Below are 19,016 nucleotides of genomic sequence, written 5' to 3'. Positions count from 1 at the left end.
CGGAAGTCCGCGCCGTTTTTCAGCAGTCGCGTCACATGACCAACGCCAGCGAATCAGGAAGGTGGATGTCATAGTGACGTTGTCCAATGACGACGCCAGCTAGAGCTCAGCACAAGCGTATCCGCGTATTCTCAATGTTTACACCGCACCGGACCAGACACGATCTAGATTGAATACGTGGACGCTGGCGGATTCCCGTTTCCCGGCGTTTCCAGGCGGTTTAATGTAAACGGACAGTGCATCCGCGAAGAAAACGAGACAGATATGGTCTAATGTAAACTTGGCCTATGGCGGAGCCCGCAGTCTACAGAGCCTCATTAATGGGCAACACTGGTTACAGGGGGTTATTGATCAACCCCAACACACAATCCAGTCATTTTAATGATATTAGGTGAATGATCTTTTTAAAAATCCTGTGTAGGTTAATGATTAATTAGTACACACTACTACAAGAAAAATAAAGGATTAAAACTACGTCCATGAAATTCAAACGTGTGTCCTGGTTAAAGAGAGTAAAGTGTCCCACTTTAACAGGATCACAGGAGAAGAAATAAACAGAGATGAGAAGAATAGTTCATTTAAAGAATTCTGTGAATCAGACCTTAAAATTGAAGGATTAGATGCAGTTATCAGAAAAATGACATCAAACAAGTCCCCAGGGTCAGATGGGCTCACAGTTAATTTTTTCAAATTCTTTTGGGAGGATGTGAGAGAAATTTTATTTAAAGCATTATTAGATTGTATGGAAAATAGAGAACTAATGACAAGTATGAAACAAGGGATAATCACCTTAATTACTAAACCAGGAAAAGCTAAATGGCAATTAGATAACTTAAGACCCATAACACTATTAAATACAGACTACAAAATCTTCTCTAGCTCACTTGCAGCAAGAATTAAACATGGAGTGTCAGATATAATCAGTGAGACACAATCAGGTTTTTTTAAAAGAAAGGAATATTCATAATAACATTAGGCTTGTCTTAGATTTAATTAATTATAGTGATTTAATTGAGTGACAGTTTTATTCTTTTTTTTTAGATTTTTATAAGGCATTTGACTCTGTAGAGCATCCTTTTATTTTAGAAACTCTCACACGATTTGGATTTGGAAAAAAATTTAGAAATACAATTAGTATGCTCTATAACGATATAAATAGCTCAGTGTCTTTAGGCCACGGAACATGCAAAAGATTCAGCATCAAAAGGGGCATTCGTCAAGGTTGTGGAAGCTCACCTTTGCTGTTTATAATGGTTGCAGAGATGCTCGCCATTTTAATTAAAAACAGTAATATTGCTGGTATTGAGGTCATGGGTAAATCATTAATAATTAGTCAGTTAGCTGATGACACAGCCCTTTTTTTAAAGAATAAACATCAAATTCCCTTGGCTCAACAAATTATTGTTAAATTTTCTAAAGCCTCAGGCCTGCAACTAAACTTGAATAAATGTGAACTATTTGCTTTAAAAGACCATCCCTTGCAATCGTTGTACAATATAAAGGTGAAGAAAGAGGTGAAATACTTAGGTATAGTCATTACAAAAGATAGTAATATTCGGGATAAAGCAAATATATCTGATGTTGACAAATGTAAACTAATCTTAAATAGATGGTTAAAGCGAGATGTCACTGTCTTTGGCAGGATATTACTGACCAAAATGGAGAGTCTCTCTAGATTAATTTATCCTGTGTATTCCCTCCCTATTTCAAAAAGAATGATAAAAACATTTAATAGATTAAACTTTAACTTCATTTGGAAGAACAAATGTCATTATATAGGTAAAGATGATCTAATCAAACCCTATGATGAGGGAGGGGGAAATGCAATAGATTTTGACATCATGAACGGTGTACTAAAACTTAAATGTCTAAAGTCTTTTCTAAATAATAGTCACTCTATCTGGTATTACATACCCAACCTCATTTTCAATAAGCTCGGTGGAATCGACTTCCTATTAAAATGTGATTTTGAGTTAAATAAACTTCCTCAGACACTTTCTGACTTTCATCAACAGGTCCTCCTTTATTGGAAAATAATATTTAAGCATAATTTTACCCCTCATAATAGCCCAGTGTGGAATAATAGGTATGTATTGGTTAATAGAAAATCTATTTTTATTGAGGAATGGTTTTCCAATAGGTGTGTGGGCTATTGCTCACTTTATGAATGATGGACAAATTTTACAACATGGTCATTTCTGTCAGAAATTTCAGATTCAATGTACAAAAAGAAAATACAACCAAATCGTAAAGGCTATTCCTGTACCAATCTGAACTATGGTGGAACAGGATATGGTGTACTCTGACATCTCTCCTGGACTGAGACAACTTTGGATTGAAGGTGTCGAATTTTGTAATAAAGAGTGTAATAACAAATTTTTAAGATGTTCCTTACAAAATAATTGCTTTCCTAATTCTGTCAAAAGAGATTACATATTAAAAGATTTTGAAACAGTAGAAATTAAAAAGATTAGAACTAAATTTCTCTCCTTTCTATTTCCCTTCAAAGTGAAAGAAATACAGTTCAAAATTTTGAATAGAATTTACCCAACCAAAGAATTTCTTAAGAAGAAATTTTAAATTTGAAACTGGTAAATGTGTGTTTTGTGAAACAGAGGAGGAGGATTTGGAACGTCTTTTCTTTCTATGTGATTTTAATACAATGATTTTGGATTGATTTTCAGGCTTGGCTACAGTCTAGGGGGATTCAGTTTGCCCCTTTATCCATTAAAGAAATTAAATTTGGAGTGTTTTTAAATAATAACAAAATTGAATATGGTATTAATAATTTACTACTTTTAGGTAAACACTTTATTCACAAATGTCATTTTTTTTAAAACTAAACCTTATGTTACACACTGGAAGAATGACCTCAAGCTTTTTTCCAAATCTTTAAAGTTAGTTGAAAATAAGGATGTTGGTTATTTTATATCCTTTTTGGATGACTTTGATTTACTCGATTAACATATGTAAAGATAGTTAAGTAGCCCCTTTCTTGTTCATATTTTTTACTTTTGCTATGTGTGTGTTTTACTACTTTGATGTTTTTGGATCTGTATATATATGGTGCTCTATTTGTTTGTATTTTGAATGTTTTGGGAAATAAAAAAAAAACTTGCAGTGGGACTTTCACAAACACAGAAATTATATTTTAAAGAGAAATATTAATTTGAGCAGATATGTGTTTTCTAAAGAGTTTCTATCAGGAAAAATATCGCAAATCTTCCATATGATCAATTTTCACAAACTAGTAAAACTCTTTCAGATGGTCACTTATATTTGAATTGTCCTTTGTGTGGGTTTTTATTTTTCAACTGAGACCTGAGACCGGGTTATTAATGTGTGTAGTGTGGTGGCGGCTTTTATTTTGAAATTTGTGTTCAGAGCAGGAAGAGAAATCGAAAGTAGATCAGCAGGAGATAGGCAGTGGTAGTTTTACTGACATTCTAAAAAGCTGTAAACACTGAGAATCATCCGCCTTTACTGCAGTGTGTTACCGCCTGTAGACAGGACTTTACTAAAGTTTAGTTATGAAATTGTTTATTTTTGTTTATTTTGCCTCTTTGCTGGGAAATGTTGGGACTGTAACATGGAGCTCGACAGTTCCGGAAGTTCTGCTTTTTCTCCTGTTTTCTGTTCATCCTTCATCAGCAGGTGAGTTTAGAAATGTAAAATATCAGCTCATTGAAAGCTGTGTGTGTGTGTCAGTAGTGACAGAGTGTAAATTACACAGCTCACTCCGGGGAATAAAGAAGTGTAATATGGTACTGAAGGTGTTTATCTCTGGTGCCCCGATATTCTTTTGAGCTGTTTGACTTTTCAGTGAGGTTTCTCTCTCTGCTCTGGACGGGTCCCTACCGATATGTCTGACTGAAGAGAAAAAAAAAAAAAAACAGTTCCGCTCCGTGCGCGGTACACAGTTACTAGCCCAGGAGTAATAGGGTTATACCCGGAACAAATTAGTAACAAGCTGAAAATTTCAGAATATGTTCAGAATACCTTTAGGAATAACATACTAAAAGTTCCCGGAAATCCCCCTTGTGCTCTCTGAGAAATTCAAGATGGCGTCCAAAATGGCCGCCAAATGTAGCTCTGCCCACATCTCAGGCCCAAAACAAAATATTAATGCAATTAAAAGGTCAGAATATATGTTTTGTAGGATAGGAGAGTAAATTCCAACATGTGTGTATTAATTACATTGTGTATTAACATTATATAATAACAATGTACACATTATTATAACAGTATATTTGTGTATAATGTGTTTGCTTGCCATGTCTGGTTAGATTGCCATATTTTTGGCACTTCACCAGTTCACATTTATGAATGTGCACAGTACTATGAATGTGTGTAGGTTTCATCCAGTCCGATCCTTGAATCAAGTATCAATCTTGAAACGCCCTGGCCCATAAATTCACATCCAAGAAGAAATAACAATGACTGTTATGACAAAATAATCGTTATGGTATCATGAAGATATCTCATATGTTTTTGAAATGGCTTCAGTTCTTAATGTTTAGGACTAATAATTACATACTTATAATTGTAAATCTATACATGTGCTATTTAATGTACACTACCGATTTATAGAGTGTGGATCCATTGGTTACTCGTTCACTCCGTATCATCCTATTCTGTTCACAAAACAACAAACACAATTACCAGGGGTTGGAGCACTTATTTTCATTAATATTAATTAAAGTAAATTGGTGGTGTAAAATGAAAAATGGCATGTTAAAAGGTCATGCTGAGTTCAGTCATTTTTAAAAGGTCATGCTGAGTTTAGTCATTTTTTGTCCGAATACACTGGCATTGCTAGTAGTAAAGACTGGCGCTAGAAACTCAAAGATTAATTTTTTTCCACCCTTAAACAAGCTTGAATAAATTCCCTACTTCATTGATGGTACAACAAAGGTCCAAGCATTACAACTGAGGCACTGAGAAGTGTTTAAGTCTACTCATTGTTTATAAGCAAGAGCTTTTATTGAGGCAGACCTTTTTGTCATGAAAGTCGCCAGAATGTTGAAGAAGTGTACTGAAACAGCTTGCCATTGTAGTTTTAGAAGATAGAGTTCTCAAATTTAATTTCCCTTTAATATTTTATCAAAGCTTAAAGATGCACTAAATATTAAGGAAATTGATGTCTAATTGTTGTCTCACATTATGTTCATGTATGTAGGTAGCCTACTAAGGTGGTGTTTACATTAGACCGTATCAGTGGATCATGAGATTAACGTTTTTAAAACGATTCGCGTGCACACAGCAACGCCAATACACGGATACGCTAATCACATGACTAATTAGACGGCACGTAAGTTGAAATGTGTCAGTGTGGCTCAGCGCTTCCTCCTCAGTGGCTGCGCTCCAAATCACCCCGCCCTGAACAGCGAGTGCCCTCTGGAGGGTGCGCACTCCGGCCCTGCGCAGCTCACAGAGCGCGCGAGTGAAGCGCACGAGCAGTGATTCGGGACTGAGCCGCTGTGTGTGTGATCCCAGTGCATATCGGGCATGTGCAAGTCACTCACCACTTGCAAGTGGAAGGATGGCAAGCCTAAAGACAATCATAACTACACAATGGGCAGTATTTGCATCTTACCATGAACAACATTAAGAATGACAAAGCAAAGCATTATAGTCATGCTTTTATACTCTTTGATGAAAAACAAAAAGGTGATACAAGGCGGAAACAATAGCAGGAAGTGAAGTCCGCGCCGTATTTCAGCAGTCGTGTCACATGACCAACGTGGCATGAACAACGCCAGCGAATCAGGAAGGTGGATGTCACAGTGACGTTGTCCAATGGCGACGTCAGCTAGAGCTCAGCACTGCGTTTCCTCGTATCTCAATGTTTACACAGCACCGGATCAGATACGAACTGGGTTGAATACGTGGGCCCTAGCGGATTCAAGTTGTTCCGCCTGTGGAGTCGTTTCCTCGCGTTTTAATGTGAACTGACAGTGCATCCGCGACGAAAACGAGACGGATACGGTCTAATGTAAACACCACCTAAGCTAATCTGTCAATCATGTCAACCATCAAATTCCATGTAATTTCCACATTAATGACCTTGTAATCTTGGTTAATTTTAATTTTAACAGTGTGACAATGGTGAATTTGCATTGCTTGTATGAGAGAACATATAATTTAACATTTTAATTGCATTTATATTATGTTTTATCCCTGAGATATTGAAAAATCTCCAATCGGCGGCCATTTTGGACGCCATCTTGAATTTCTCAGAGAGCACACGGTGGATTCCCGGGGACTTTTATGGCCCTTTTCCACTACCCTTTTTCAGCTCACTTCAGCTCACTTCAGCCCGACACGGCTCGCGTTTCGACTACCTCAGAGCGGCGTGACTCAGCTCGCTTCAGCCCTGCTTAGCACCCAACACTCGCACGGTTTTGGAGTGGGGCTGAAGCGAGCCAAACCGAGCCGAGTGGGGCTAGGGGCGTGAGGAGACACTCCCCTGTGCACTGATTGGTGAGGAGGAGTGTCCTCACATGCCCACACACGCCCCGCGAGCACGCTGGGATCTGTAAACACCGTAAACCCGGAAGAAGAAGAATTACGAATTACGAGAATTTCTGAATCCTTATGCGCCTCGCCTCATCTATATGCTCTTGTCAGTATCTGTTGGCGTTGTTGGTGACAACAAGCCACAGCACCAAGACCAGCAACACTAATGACTCCATGTCCTCCATGTTTATTGTTTACTATCCGGGTCGTGAGATGACCGCTTAAAAGGTCACTGATGTCACTGTTTGCGCCGCCTAACGACATCACGTGACGTCCACCCACTTTCACTAACTCCACCCAATGTATCCACCCACTTCCAGCCAGCACGGTTCAGCGCGGTTGTAGTCGAAATGCAACTCCAACAGTCCCACTCAGCTCGACTCAGCCCGACTCAGCACGGCACGGCTCAGCCACGTTGGTAGTGGAAAAGCGGCAATAGTATGTTATTCCTAAGGGTATTCTGAACATATTCTGAATAGTGCTGTCAAAAATGTCACGTTATTAACGCGTTAACTTGACTCAATTTTAACGGCGATAATTTTTTTATCGCGAGATTAACGCTCTGTGACATGATGTAGGTTTTTCATAAGCTTTTGAAACTGCCAGGAACTTGGACCAGAGACTTTGCTTAGAAAACCGATAGCAGCTACCACGCCCCGCACAGCCAGAGTCCTCTGCCCCCCCGCCCCCCCCCCCCCCCCCCCAAGAATCAGCGCGGGCAGGGCGCGCTAGTAGAGATGGGATTTATGGCTCTTTGATGGGATCCGCATCTTTGTGATCCGTTCTTTGAAAAGAGCCGTTCAAAAGACTGGCTCATTTGGCTCTTTTTAAATATTTATTCAGTTTTAAGAAGACAGCGTCTAAAGAAGCCAGATCCCTCTGAACTGTAAACTCAATGCTATCCCAGAAATCCTTCCTGTAATATGCAAATTTGGCCACCTCTGATTGGACAGCGCGACGCATCAACAGGCAGAAAGTGTAAAAGTACAAAATGTGTTAAGTGAGCTGAAACAGTAAAGATCAGATTCAATGCAATATTTATCAACGAACAACTTAAACTTAATATAATAGTGTACTTTATATTATAATCAAGCATGTCAAGCCTACCGTCACTGTGAGTTGTAGACTAACTCAAGCAGTAGATCACTTCACTCATGGTTCTTTTGCTAGCACTGGTGCTTGGCTTAGGTTTCACTTTGCAGTGGCTGTGTCAAGACGTGTTATGCTTTACAACAAAAAAAACATTGGTACAAAGCAAGCCCATTCACTTTTTTTATGCTGATAAGAGAATTACAATGGTTTTTCATGTGACAAAAATGTGCGATTAAATTGCGATTAATCGCGAGTTAACTATGACAGTCGCGACATTAATCGCGATTAAATATTTTAATCGCTTGACAGCACTAATTCTGAAAAATTCAGCTTGTTACTAATTTGTTCCGGGTTGGACTCAATTTTAAGCTAATGCTCTTGGGCTATACTGTAGGTTTCCACTGGGCGAAACACACAATTCGCTCACGACACGAATATTCACTCTGGGGGTGTGCTCGCGAAAACCGGAAGTATGTTCGGCTACCAAGTCAATTAGGAAGTGCAGTGAGCGGCTGCTAGCTAACAAGCAAGACTCTGTGCAATATTAGCCAACATTAGCACAATCTGATAGGATTTAATAATGTCTTTGTGACCTTAATAAACACCAGTTGTTGTCGGTATCAAGTCGGATTGTTATTTATTGATATTATAAAATGAATTTGAGAAGTAAATGATTTAATACTAGTGAAATTATTTTCCTGAATGGACAGATGATTTTACTTCACAAGGACATCTTGGAATAAGTTGGTTACAAACTAGAACTAGGTTTAATAATTTCAGAGTTGGTCTCTTGTGTCCTTCTAATAGGAAAATGTGAGATCGTTTCACCTATGTTCAAGATATTGTTATTATTACACAGTGCAGTGGTGCAGTGGTCATCACTGTCACCTCATAGCAAGAAGGTTCCAAGTTTGAATCTCACAGTCGACGAGGGCCTCTCTGTGTGGAGTTTGCATGTTCTCCTCATGTCCGTGTGAGTTCCCTCCCAATTCAAAGACATGCAGTTTAGGTAAAAAATTGCTGAACTTGTTTGTTGCTCTGGATAAGAGCAGCTGCTAAATGCCTGTCATGTAATTTGCTAAGATGCGATGTTTTACAGTGTAGGGATTTGACTTTCCGATCTCTGCTGCCTGGAGGCATTTATTCCACCAAGTTTGTTCCAGTCGAGAACAGAAAGAAGAGGGAGGGAAGAAAATAAAGGGAGTAGAAGATTAGGGAAACAAAATATTGAAAAAGATTAAAAAGCAAGCAAAGAGTAGTTCATAGAGTAAAGTAAATGTCGGGCTACTTACAGGCTTCATGTCAGTAAATGCCTTCTTGGTCTCCTCCACACCGTGTCACATTTTTCTGCCTACTTTATGAACTGCGGGTGGTTGAAGAGAGGGCAGCATGCGGAGCGCGAGTACTCCCTTGGCATCTGTAGGTTACATGAAACCTTGCCATCAAGATAACTTGTCTTCTCAGGCTAATTTTAGCTAAGTGTCTTTGGTGCTAGCTAGCTACAGTTATGTTCAAATAGATAAGTGCGTTTAAAAAAATGTGAATAAAGTGAAATATTTTGAATAGGTTTTATTTCCATATTTCAAATGTAGTGGAAACATTTACACATCCAATTCCAAATCAAAGCATGCAGAGATTTTATCAAGTCTGTGTTATTATTTTACAGAAAGGAAAGAAAAGGAATATTAATCTGTTCAAAAAAAAGCAGCGTTGACATTTTTCTCTTCAAACTCAAACTGAACTCATATTTAGCTGCATAAACATTGTTTTTGATAACTGCTGCACTTCTGCGTTGCACTGAATCAACCAACATCTGGTGCCTATCAGCAGGTATTTCAGCTCAGGATGAACGAACTACATGCCACAGTTCCTGTGAATTTTTGGGTTTTGCTTCAGAAACTGCATTTTTAATGGCACCCTACAGGTTTTCAGTGGGGTTGAGGTCTGGGGATTGAGCTGCCACTCCATTACCTCAATCCGTTTTGTCTGGAACCAAGATGTTACTCGTTTATTCGTGTGTTTGGGGTCGTTGTCTTGTTGAAACACCCATTTCGGGGCATTTCCTCTTTGGCATACGGCAACATAATCTCTTCAAGTATTGTGATATATTCAGACTGATCCATGATCTCTGGTACAGTGCCTTGCAAAAGTATTCTTACCCCTTGAACTTTTTCACATTTTTCCACCTTACAACCACGAACTTAAGTTTTTTATTGAGATTTTATGTGATAGACCAACACAGAGTAGCACATAATTGTGAAGTGAAACAAAAATGATAAATGGTCTTCAAAAATTTAAACAAATAAAAATCTGAAAAATGTGGTGTGCATTAGTATTCAGCCCCCTGTACTCTGATACCTCGAAATACAATCCAGTGCAATCAATTGCCTTCAGAAGTCATCTAATTATTTAATAGAGTCCTACTGTGTGTAATTTACTCTCAGCATAAATACACTTGTTCTGTGAAGGCCTCAGTGGTTTGTTAGAGAACACCGAAGAACAAACAGCATCATGAAGACCAAAGAACTCACCAGACACGTCAGGGATAAAGTTCTGGAGAAGTTTAAAGCAGAGTTAGGTTATAAAAAAATATCCCAAGCTCTGAACATCTCAAGAAGCACTGTTCAATCCATCATTCAAAAATGGAAAAAGTATGGCACAACTGCAAACCTACCAAGACATGGCCGTCCACCTAAACTGACAGAGCGAGCAAGGAGAGCACTGGTCAGAGAAGCAGCCAAGAGGCCCATGATCACTCTGGAGGAGCTGCAGAAATCCTCAGCTCAGGTGGGAGAATCAGTGCACAGGACAACTATAAGTCGTACACTCCACAAATCTGGCCTTTTTGGAAGAGTGGCAAGAAGAAAGTCATTGTTGAAAGACAGGCATAAGAAGCCATGTAGGGGACACAGCAAACATGTGGAAGAAGGTGCTTTGGTCAGATGAGACCAAAGTGGAACTTTTTGGCCTAAATGCAAAGCGCTATGTGTGGCAGAAAACTAACACTGCTCATCACCCTGCACACACCATCCCCACTGTGAAACATGGTGGTGGCAGCATCATGCTATGGGGATGCTGTTCTTCAGCAGGGACAGGGAAGCTGGTCAGAGTTGATGGGAAGATGGATGGAGCTAAATACAGGGCAATCCTGGAAGAAAACCTGTTGGAGGCTGCAAAAGACTTGAGACTGGGAAGGAGCTTCACCTTCCAGCAAGACAATGACCCTAAACATACAGCCAGAGCTACAATGGAATGGTTTAGATCAAAGAATATTCATGTGTTAGAATGGCCCAGTCAAAGTCCAGACCTAAATCCCATTGAGCATCTGTGGCAAGACTTGAAAATTGCTGTTCACAGATGCTCTCCATCCAATCTGGCTGAGCTTGAGCTATTTTGCAAAGAAGAATGGGCAAAAAATTCAGTGTCTAGATGTGCAAAGCTGGTAGAGACATACAACAAAAGACTTGCAGCTGTAATTGCAGCAAAAGGTGGCTATACAAAGTATTGACGCAGGGGGGCTGAATACTAATGCACACCACATTTTTCAGATTTTTATTTGTTTAAAATTTTGAAGACCATTTATCATTTTCGTTTCACTTCACAATTATGTGCTACTCTGTGTTGGTCTATCACATAAAATCTCAATAAAAAACTTTTAAGTTCGTGGTTGTAAGGTGGAAAAATGTGAAAAAGTTCAAGGGGTATGAATACTTTTGCAAGGCACTGTGTACGATCAATAGGTCCAACACTGTAGTATGAAAAACATCCCCATACCATGATTTTTACGCCACCGTGTTTGTGTACTGTGGCTTGAATTCAGAACCCGGGGTTCGTCTGATGTACTGTCGATGACCACTCGACCTGAAAAGAACAATTTTACTCTCATCAGTCCACAGGATGTTACGCCATTTCTCTTTGGGCCAGTTGATGTGTTCCTTGGCAAATTTTAACTGATTCTGCACATGGCGTTTTTTCAACAACGATGCTTTACAGGAGCTTCTTGCTGATGTTTGATCGAAGCTCAGCTGTCTTCTGACTATGACAGCACTTACAGGTCATTTTAGATCGTTTTTCAACCTGATGAACCAGTTCAGTTTGAGTTTGAAGAGAACAAAATGTTGACACTGCTATTTTTTTTTTAACAGATTAATATTCCTTTTATTTTCTTCCTGTAAAAGAATAACACAGACTTGATAAAATTTGTGAACGCTTTGATTTGGAACTGAATGTGTAATGTTTCCACTACATTTTGAAATATGGAAAAAAAAAGCTATTAAAAACATCCATCCATCTGTTATCTGTAGCCGCTTATCCTGTGCAGGGGGAGCTGGATCCTATCCCAGCTGACTTTGTGTGAGAGGCGGGGTTCACCCTGGACAAGTCGCCAGGTCATCACAGGGCTGACACATAGACACAGAACTATTCACACTCACACCTACGGTCAATTTAGAGTCACCAGTTAACCTAACCTGCATGTCTTTGGACTGTGGGGGAAACCGGAGCACCCGGAGGAAACCCACGGGGAGAACATGAAAACTCCGCACGGAAAGGCCCTCGCCGGCCACGGGGCTCGAACCCAGAACCTTCTTGCTGTGAGATGACGGTACTAACCACTACACCACCGTGCTGCCCTATTAAAAACATTTCACTTTATTCACTTTTTTTAATGCGCTGCTGTTTATTTGAACACAGCTGTATATGTGCGCTCTCTGTCCGTCACTCGATCTCCTCCGCTGCGTGGCTACTACAAAATCGTCTCTGGCTCCTATTACAGCACGACACCTCCACAAAACACTCAGCACCATTAATACACTGCCCTGCTGATCCGCCCAAACCACTCAGCACCTTCAATACCTCCATCAGTTCTGGCAGCTACCCGGTTGGCCATTGGCGCAAATCCATTTTCAGATCTCACTTGATTAAAAAAACAAAAACAAAAAAAAACCCATGGTGGATTTCAAAGTTTGAAGTTTACACAACAATACTCCAGCTAGCTAGAGGTTGACGGCGAGATTTTTTTTTCGATGTGCACCGTCTAACCTCCAGCATCTCAACGCTAAAAATAAGGAGCAAATTTTTACGCATCACAATATCACTGAAGAGCTGTAAATATGCTGTCAGTTTCAAATATAAACATGCATTCCTGATTATTTCTGGAGCAGTTGATAATTATCGATCCTATGCCAGATTGTGTTCTAAAATTGTATTATTTCAATGTAATGAACATTTTATTCTTGCAATGAACAGTGAACCTCCTACACGTGCTGTAATCCAGAAGCTGTGGTAATTACAAAATGCAGAAGCCGTATTGTATTGAGCGAAACCAGTGTGACATAGCATATGTTTACATGTAAATTTTGTTTTCTAAAATTAATAATTTTTTTCTGTGTGAGAAATAAATGAACTTCCATGCAAATACATACAACAGCGATAATCTTTATAAAAAATTTTATGGACATGCCTTCACTCAAAACTGTGGTTTTTTTTGGTCGATTAACCGAAAGTAATGAAATTTGCATACACAATTTCATGGGAAATTTGACTGGATGGTTTTGTCACTTTGGAATTTAATGATAACGTTATCGTTTTTCATAAACTCTTCCTGTCTATGACATTCAACAATATTTGGTCATGTTAGTCTGAAATTATTGATTAAAAGAGCAAATTTACCTCTTCCAGCTACTGCAAGTTCTCTGCTGCCGAATATTGGCGTGAATTTCGATTGTTTTAACTGTAGAATGCCCTCGTATATCTGTATGCAGCCAGCTGGATGTTTTTCTGTTGCAATCGCGTGGCCACTTCAGGTCGCCCCGTATGTGTTCATTTAATGGTCTTCTGCGTGTTAAATAGTTACAAAATTATAATAAAGCAAATACTTTGATTTATTTGGTGTATACTGAAGTAATTTTTTTTTTTTTTTTTTGGCCATGGGAAGGGTGGCGGGCCAGAATTATAATGTAGCGGTGTGCCACTTTAAAAGGGCCCGTGGAGAACGCTGCACTGTGTTTATTTCACCCCAAAATCAGCTCTTTTCCAGTGCATTTGAAAACTACTGGTCAGGATGGTTTTTTAAACTTGTGTTGCTCAAATCCTGTAACAGCCGAGTTAAATTGACCAGCTGCTGGGTAGATTGTGTTATATCTGCCAGAGGAGAGGCCACCGTCCTCAAACACTAACCCAGCTGCTGGCTTACGGGAAACAACCCAGAATGAGTTAAAAATAACCCCACGGTACGACCCAACAGCCTTAACCCAGTGTTTGGGTGCTGCTTTTTACACTGTTTCGACAATTTAAAGTGCTGATGACACGTTTTTGACATCTTTGGCGATGTTTTATAACATAAAAAGTAATTCCCAATGATCCATATATTAATTCACGAAGGCGCCTATTTTACAAGTTATGATAAACGCGGCTATTTGGGCAAATTTGACGGGGCTGCAGCACCCAGGAGACGAAAGAGGAGGAGGAGGAGCTATATGACATCAGCGAAAGAACCTTCCTCCTAACTTACCAGTTTGTTGTTGATGCGACAGGCGTTCGGTTTATCATTATTAGTATTTTTATTATACATTATTATACATTTTATTTATATATATATATATATATATATATATATATATATAGAGAGAGAGAGAGAGAGAGAGAGAGAGAGAGAGAGAGTTATTATGCCTTCGCGTTGTGTTGCCGGCTTTTGCTCCAAAACCCACAAGGATGGGGTAAGTTTATTCAAGTTTCCCAGAGATCCCGAGCTGCATGCGAAGTGGGTGAAGCAAGTCAGGCGCACTCATGACAAGTGGGAGCCCTCACCAACATCCGTCCTGTGCTCTGAACACTTCGATTTGGATTGTTTTGACACCCTTCCCAGCTTAAAATAATCTCTTGGGTGTTCAGTTCAGCACAAACATGTGTTGCTACCATCAGCAGTGCCTACACAGTGTTGCCAGATTGGGAGGTTTCCCACCCAGTTGGGCGGTTTCAAGTGCATTTTGGTGGGTTTTGAACATATTTTGGGCTGGAAAACGTCAGCAGTATCTGTTGCCAGCGTTTGTCATCAGATGTAAAAAAAAAAAAAAGACCATGATAATTTCAAAACTTTTCCCACCTTTAATGTGAACTATAATCTGTACAATTCAATTGAAAAACAAACAAATCGGTTTGGGGGGAAAACATAAAATATGCAATCAGCTTACTGTATGTTTAAGTGTACACACCCTTAAACTAATACTTTTGTTGAAGCTCCTTTGGATTTAATTACAGCATTCAGTCTTTTTGGGTCGGAGTCTATCAGCCTGCCACATCTGGACTTGGCAATATTTGCCCACTCTTCCTTGCAAAAGCGCTCCAAATCTGTCAGATTGCAAGGGCGTCTCTTGTGCACAGCCCTCTTCAGGTCACCCCACAGAGTTTCAATTGAATTTAGGTCTGGGCTCTGGCTGGGCCGTTCCAAAACTTGAATTTTCTTGTGGTGAAGCCATTCTTTTGTTGATTCGATGTGGGTGATTCTCATGAAGCTGCAGTGAACATGTCCAGGACGCATTTTCCAAAATCAGTACTTAATTCACATAAAGTCTGATATTTTGTGTAAAGAAAATAGGGAGCACTGTATGGATAAATGGTTTTCATCGTCATATAAACTAATTTTTATATCAATTAAACAAAAAATCTATGGAAATTCTCATTACGGTTATGTGTCTGCATCCCTTTTTTTAATGTTTACTTTAAATCATATAAAAATTCCTTATTATATAAAAAATAGTGTAAAGTTATTTTAAAATATCTGTTTATGCATAATATTAATATTTTTTGTGTTGAACAAAAAAAGGTACTTGATTTTAAACAAAATAACTGTGTCCGCACCGAATGTTTCTCATTACCGTTTCATGATTTCACCCCCCTATAAAAAGTACACCGTGCCTTTTAAATTGATCAGCTATCCCATGATGCATCACTTCAGATACAAGATTCAAAATGGAGACAAGGTCAGTTGCTCACTCTTCTCTTACTTTGTGATATTTATGTTAATGTTGCTAAATCTGTCCTCAGTTACACTGTCTATTATCATTACTGTTATGGTTTAATACGCATTACTTTTAAAAATAAAAATATATATTATTTTATGATTATTATCACAATATAAGGCTTTAACATGTGGCAAAGTTATAGGTTGCTAGCATTTCAGGTTATTTGTGAAATTAGCCAAGAGTATCTCATTACCGTTACTCAATATTCTCATTACCATGCACTGTGAGGGCAATAAATAAATGTCAAAAAATATATAAAATAATTGTAATGGACTGTGCTGTTCATTTAATGGGATATTTTGTGTAAATATGAAATAAATTGTCAAATGTTTTTAACTCATGATCTAGCTTCATCATTTACTGTAATGGTGATGAGAATTATTCTGGATCATGTAAGCCTCAAATAAGAAGAAAATTCCATTAAAATATTTTTCCATTAAAAAAAGATCAACATAGTAAAGTTCATGCTCTATTTTAGGCTCTCAACTTGAAAAAATACTGAAATGAGGTGAAAAACTTTGTTAATGTGAAGGTCTTCATGAGAATCACCCATGTATGCTTGAGGTCATTGTCATGCTGAAAGATGAAATTCCTCTTCAGCTTTCTAGCAGACACCTACAGGTTTTGGGCCAAAATTGACTGGTATTTAGAACTGTTGATAATTCCCTCCACCTTGACTAAAGCCCCTGTTCCAGCTGAAGAAAAACAACCCCAAAACATAATGCTGCCACCACCATGCTTCACCATGGGTATGGGGTTCTTTTGGTGATGTGCAGTGTTTTTGCACCAAACATACCTTTTGGAATTGTGGCCAAAAAGTTCAACCTTGGTTTCATCAGACCAGAACACTTTTTCCCATGTGCTTTTGGGAGAGTTGGGTTTTGTTTTGTTTTTCACAAAATTTAGCCAGGCCTGGATGTTTTTCTTTGACCCTACTTCATAGTCCAGACATATGGAGAATACGGGAGATTGTTCTCACATGTAGTACACAACCAGTACTTGCCAGAAATTCCTGGAGCTCCTTCAGTGTTGCTGTAGGCCTCTTGGCAGCCTCCCTGACCAGTTTTCGTCTTGTCTTCATCAATTTTGGAGGGATGTCCAGTTCTCAGTAATGTCCCTGTTGTCACATTTTCTCCACTTTTTGATGACTGTCTTCACTGTGCTCCATGGTATATCTAATGCTGCAGAAATGTTTTTGTCCCCTTCTCCTGACTGATACCTTTCAACAATGAGATCCTTTAGCTCTCTGGGAACCCTGGGTTTTGCTGGACGATGCAACTGAGTAAATGTCTGAACTTTATTTGGGGTTAATCAGTCATTTTAATTGATAGCAGGTGTGAACCCAAAATGACTGAATGCTGTAATTAAATCAAAAGGTGCTTCAACAAAGTATTAGTTTAAGGGTGTGCACACTTGTACAACCAGCTTTATTGTACATTTTTTGTTTTTGTCCCCCCCCCAACAGATTTTTCAATTGAACTGTACAGGTTATAGGTCGGGGCGGCACGGTGGTGTAGTGGTTAGCGCTGTCGCCTCACAGCAAGAAGGTCCGGGTTCGAGCCCCGTGGCCGGCGAGGGCCTTTCTGTGTGGAGTTTGCATGTTCTCCCCGTGTCCGCGTGGGTTTCCTCCGGGTGCTCCGGTTTCCCCCACAGTCCAAAGACATGCAGGTTAGGTTAACTGGTGACTCTAAATTGACTGTAGGTGTGAATGTGAGTGTGAATGGTTGTCTGTGTCTATGTGTCAGTGGATGACAAGAAAATTGTTTTTATAGTCTTTAACGTACATTGAACATCATGGTGTATTGTGCTGCTTATGGTTGCAATAATTCCAATGGGAAATGCCCTGGAGTAAGTTTTTTTGCATTCCCCAAGGACCCGAAGCTGAGGAAAGTGTGGGCTCACCTGCGCATGCGCAGTAGTGATGTGTCGGTCGCGAACGATCCGGTTCAAAGAGCCGGCTCTTTGAAGTGAACGACGGGAGCCGGCTCTTCGGTGGGAGCGGGGTTGGGGAGCCAAATTAGTTTTTTGTCCTTAGGTGCCTCAGAGAGAGAGAGAGAGAGAGAGAGAGACTTTTACATAATAATGTAATTAATTAACTAGTTAATTGCAGCAATTAAATCAAAAATAAAATCTCAGGAGCCGAAAGAGCCGGCTCCTTATAGTAAGAAGAGCCAAAAGAGCCGGCTCCCGAAAAAGAGCCGAAATTCCCATCACTAATGCGCAGTAGGCTTCGCGCATGCGCAGTAGGCTTAGTAGGACAAATCCAAGAGGTAGGATAACTTTACAGAACACCTGTTGAAAAACCTTTGCACCTACTGTTTCCCACAAACTGTGTTCGGACCATTTCACTGAGGATTCTTTCAACATTAATACTCAGGTACTGAGCGATATTAATTGCCAAGCCAAATTTAAGAGGCTACTTAAAGATGGAGCCGTTCCCAACATCCCAATTCAGGAACAAGACGGCGGAGTGAAACCCGAAGTGCTACGGCCACTACGAGGTGCATTCACTGAAAGCCGAGGTAAGGATTAGTATTATAATTTTGGGTGTATCAATTATTGATTATCATAATTGTGACTCGTTTCGCCATTTTGAATGTTTTCATCTCGGACTCTGGAAGCATTGTATCTCAATCAATCTCGAAAAATATCAGCAAAAAAAAACTAGCTTGCAACGGACTTTAGCTACATCTATGATGAACTTTCAATGTCATCTCATCTCATTATCTCTAGCCGCTTTATCCTTCTACAGGGTCGCAGGCAAGCTGGAGCCTATCCCAGCTGACTACGGGCGAAAGGCGGGGTACACCCTGGACAAGTCGCCAGGTCATCACAGGGCTGACACATAGACACAGACAACCATTCACACTCACATTCACACCTACGGTCAATTTAGAGTCACCAGTTAACCTAACCTGCATGTCTTTGGACTGTGGGGGAAACCGGAGCACCCGGAGGAAACCCACGCGGACACGGGGAGAACATGCAAACTCCACACAGAAAGGCCCTCGCCGGCCCCGGGGCTCGAACCCAGGACCTTCTTGCTGTGAGGCGACAGTGCTAACCACTACACCACCGTGCCGCCAACTTTCAATGTATGATACAAAAATAATACTTCTTTCAACAGATCATTAGCCTTTGAGCAGAATTGTTTTTAACTTACCAGGAAGTGTTATCGAGCCAACTGCTTTCAGTTTCATGGGGATTGAATGAACTCTCACTCTCAGAATCATCTGACCCGTCAGAGTAAAGACAAGATCCATGTTCATGTGAATTTCCAGCTATCGGTTCGAATTGATAGGGTCTAACTTCACATCTCTGTGAAACATCGGGAATATCACTGTCGATGGTGTCCATTTCGGTAACCTGTTTACATTAGATTCC

General features: G+C 39.7%; 1 protein-coding gene across 1 annotated transcript in view; it reads left to right on the top strand.

The window, feature by feature from the left end:
- Positions 1–3,388: 3,388 nt before the first annotated feature.
- The window catches only part of LOC132872842 (class I histocompatibility antigen, Non-RT1.A alpha-1 chain-like), a 66,321-nt gene continuing 50,693 nt past the window's right edge, over positions 3,389–19,016 (top strand). The window contains exon 1 of the mRNA XM_060907938.1: positions 3,389–3,654. Within this exon, the coding sequence (XP_060763921.1) occupies positions 3,531–3,654 (124 nt within the window). The 5' untranslated portion in view covers positions 3,389–3,530. The remainder of the gene's footprint in view (positions 3,655–19,016) is intronic.

This window comes from Neoarius graeffei, chromosome 24 (genome assembly GCF_027579695.1).
Source record: "Neoarius graeffei isolate fNeoGra1 chromosome 24, fNeoGra1.pri, whole genome shotgun sequence".
Taxonomy (NCBI): Eukaryota; Metazoa; Chordata; class Actinopteri; order Siluriformes; family Ariidae; genus Neoarius; species Neoarius graeffei.
The sequence above is the reverse complement of the archived record's forward strand: the minus strand, read 5'-3'. Positions and strand labels throughout refer to the sequence as shown.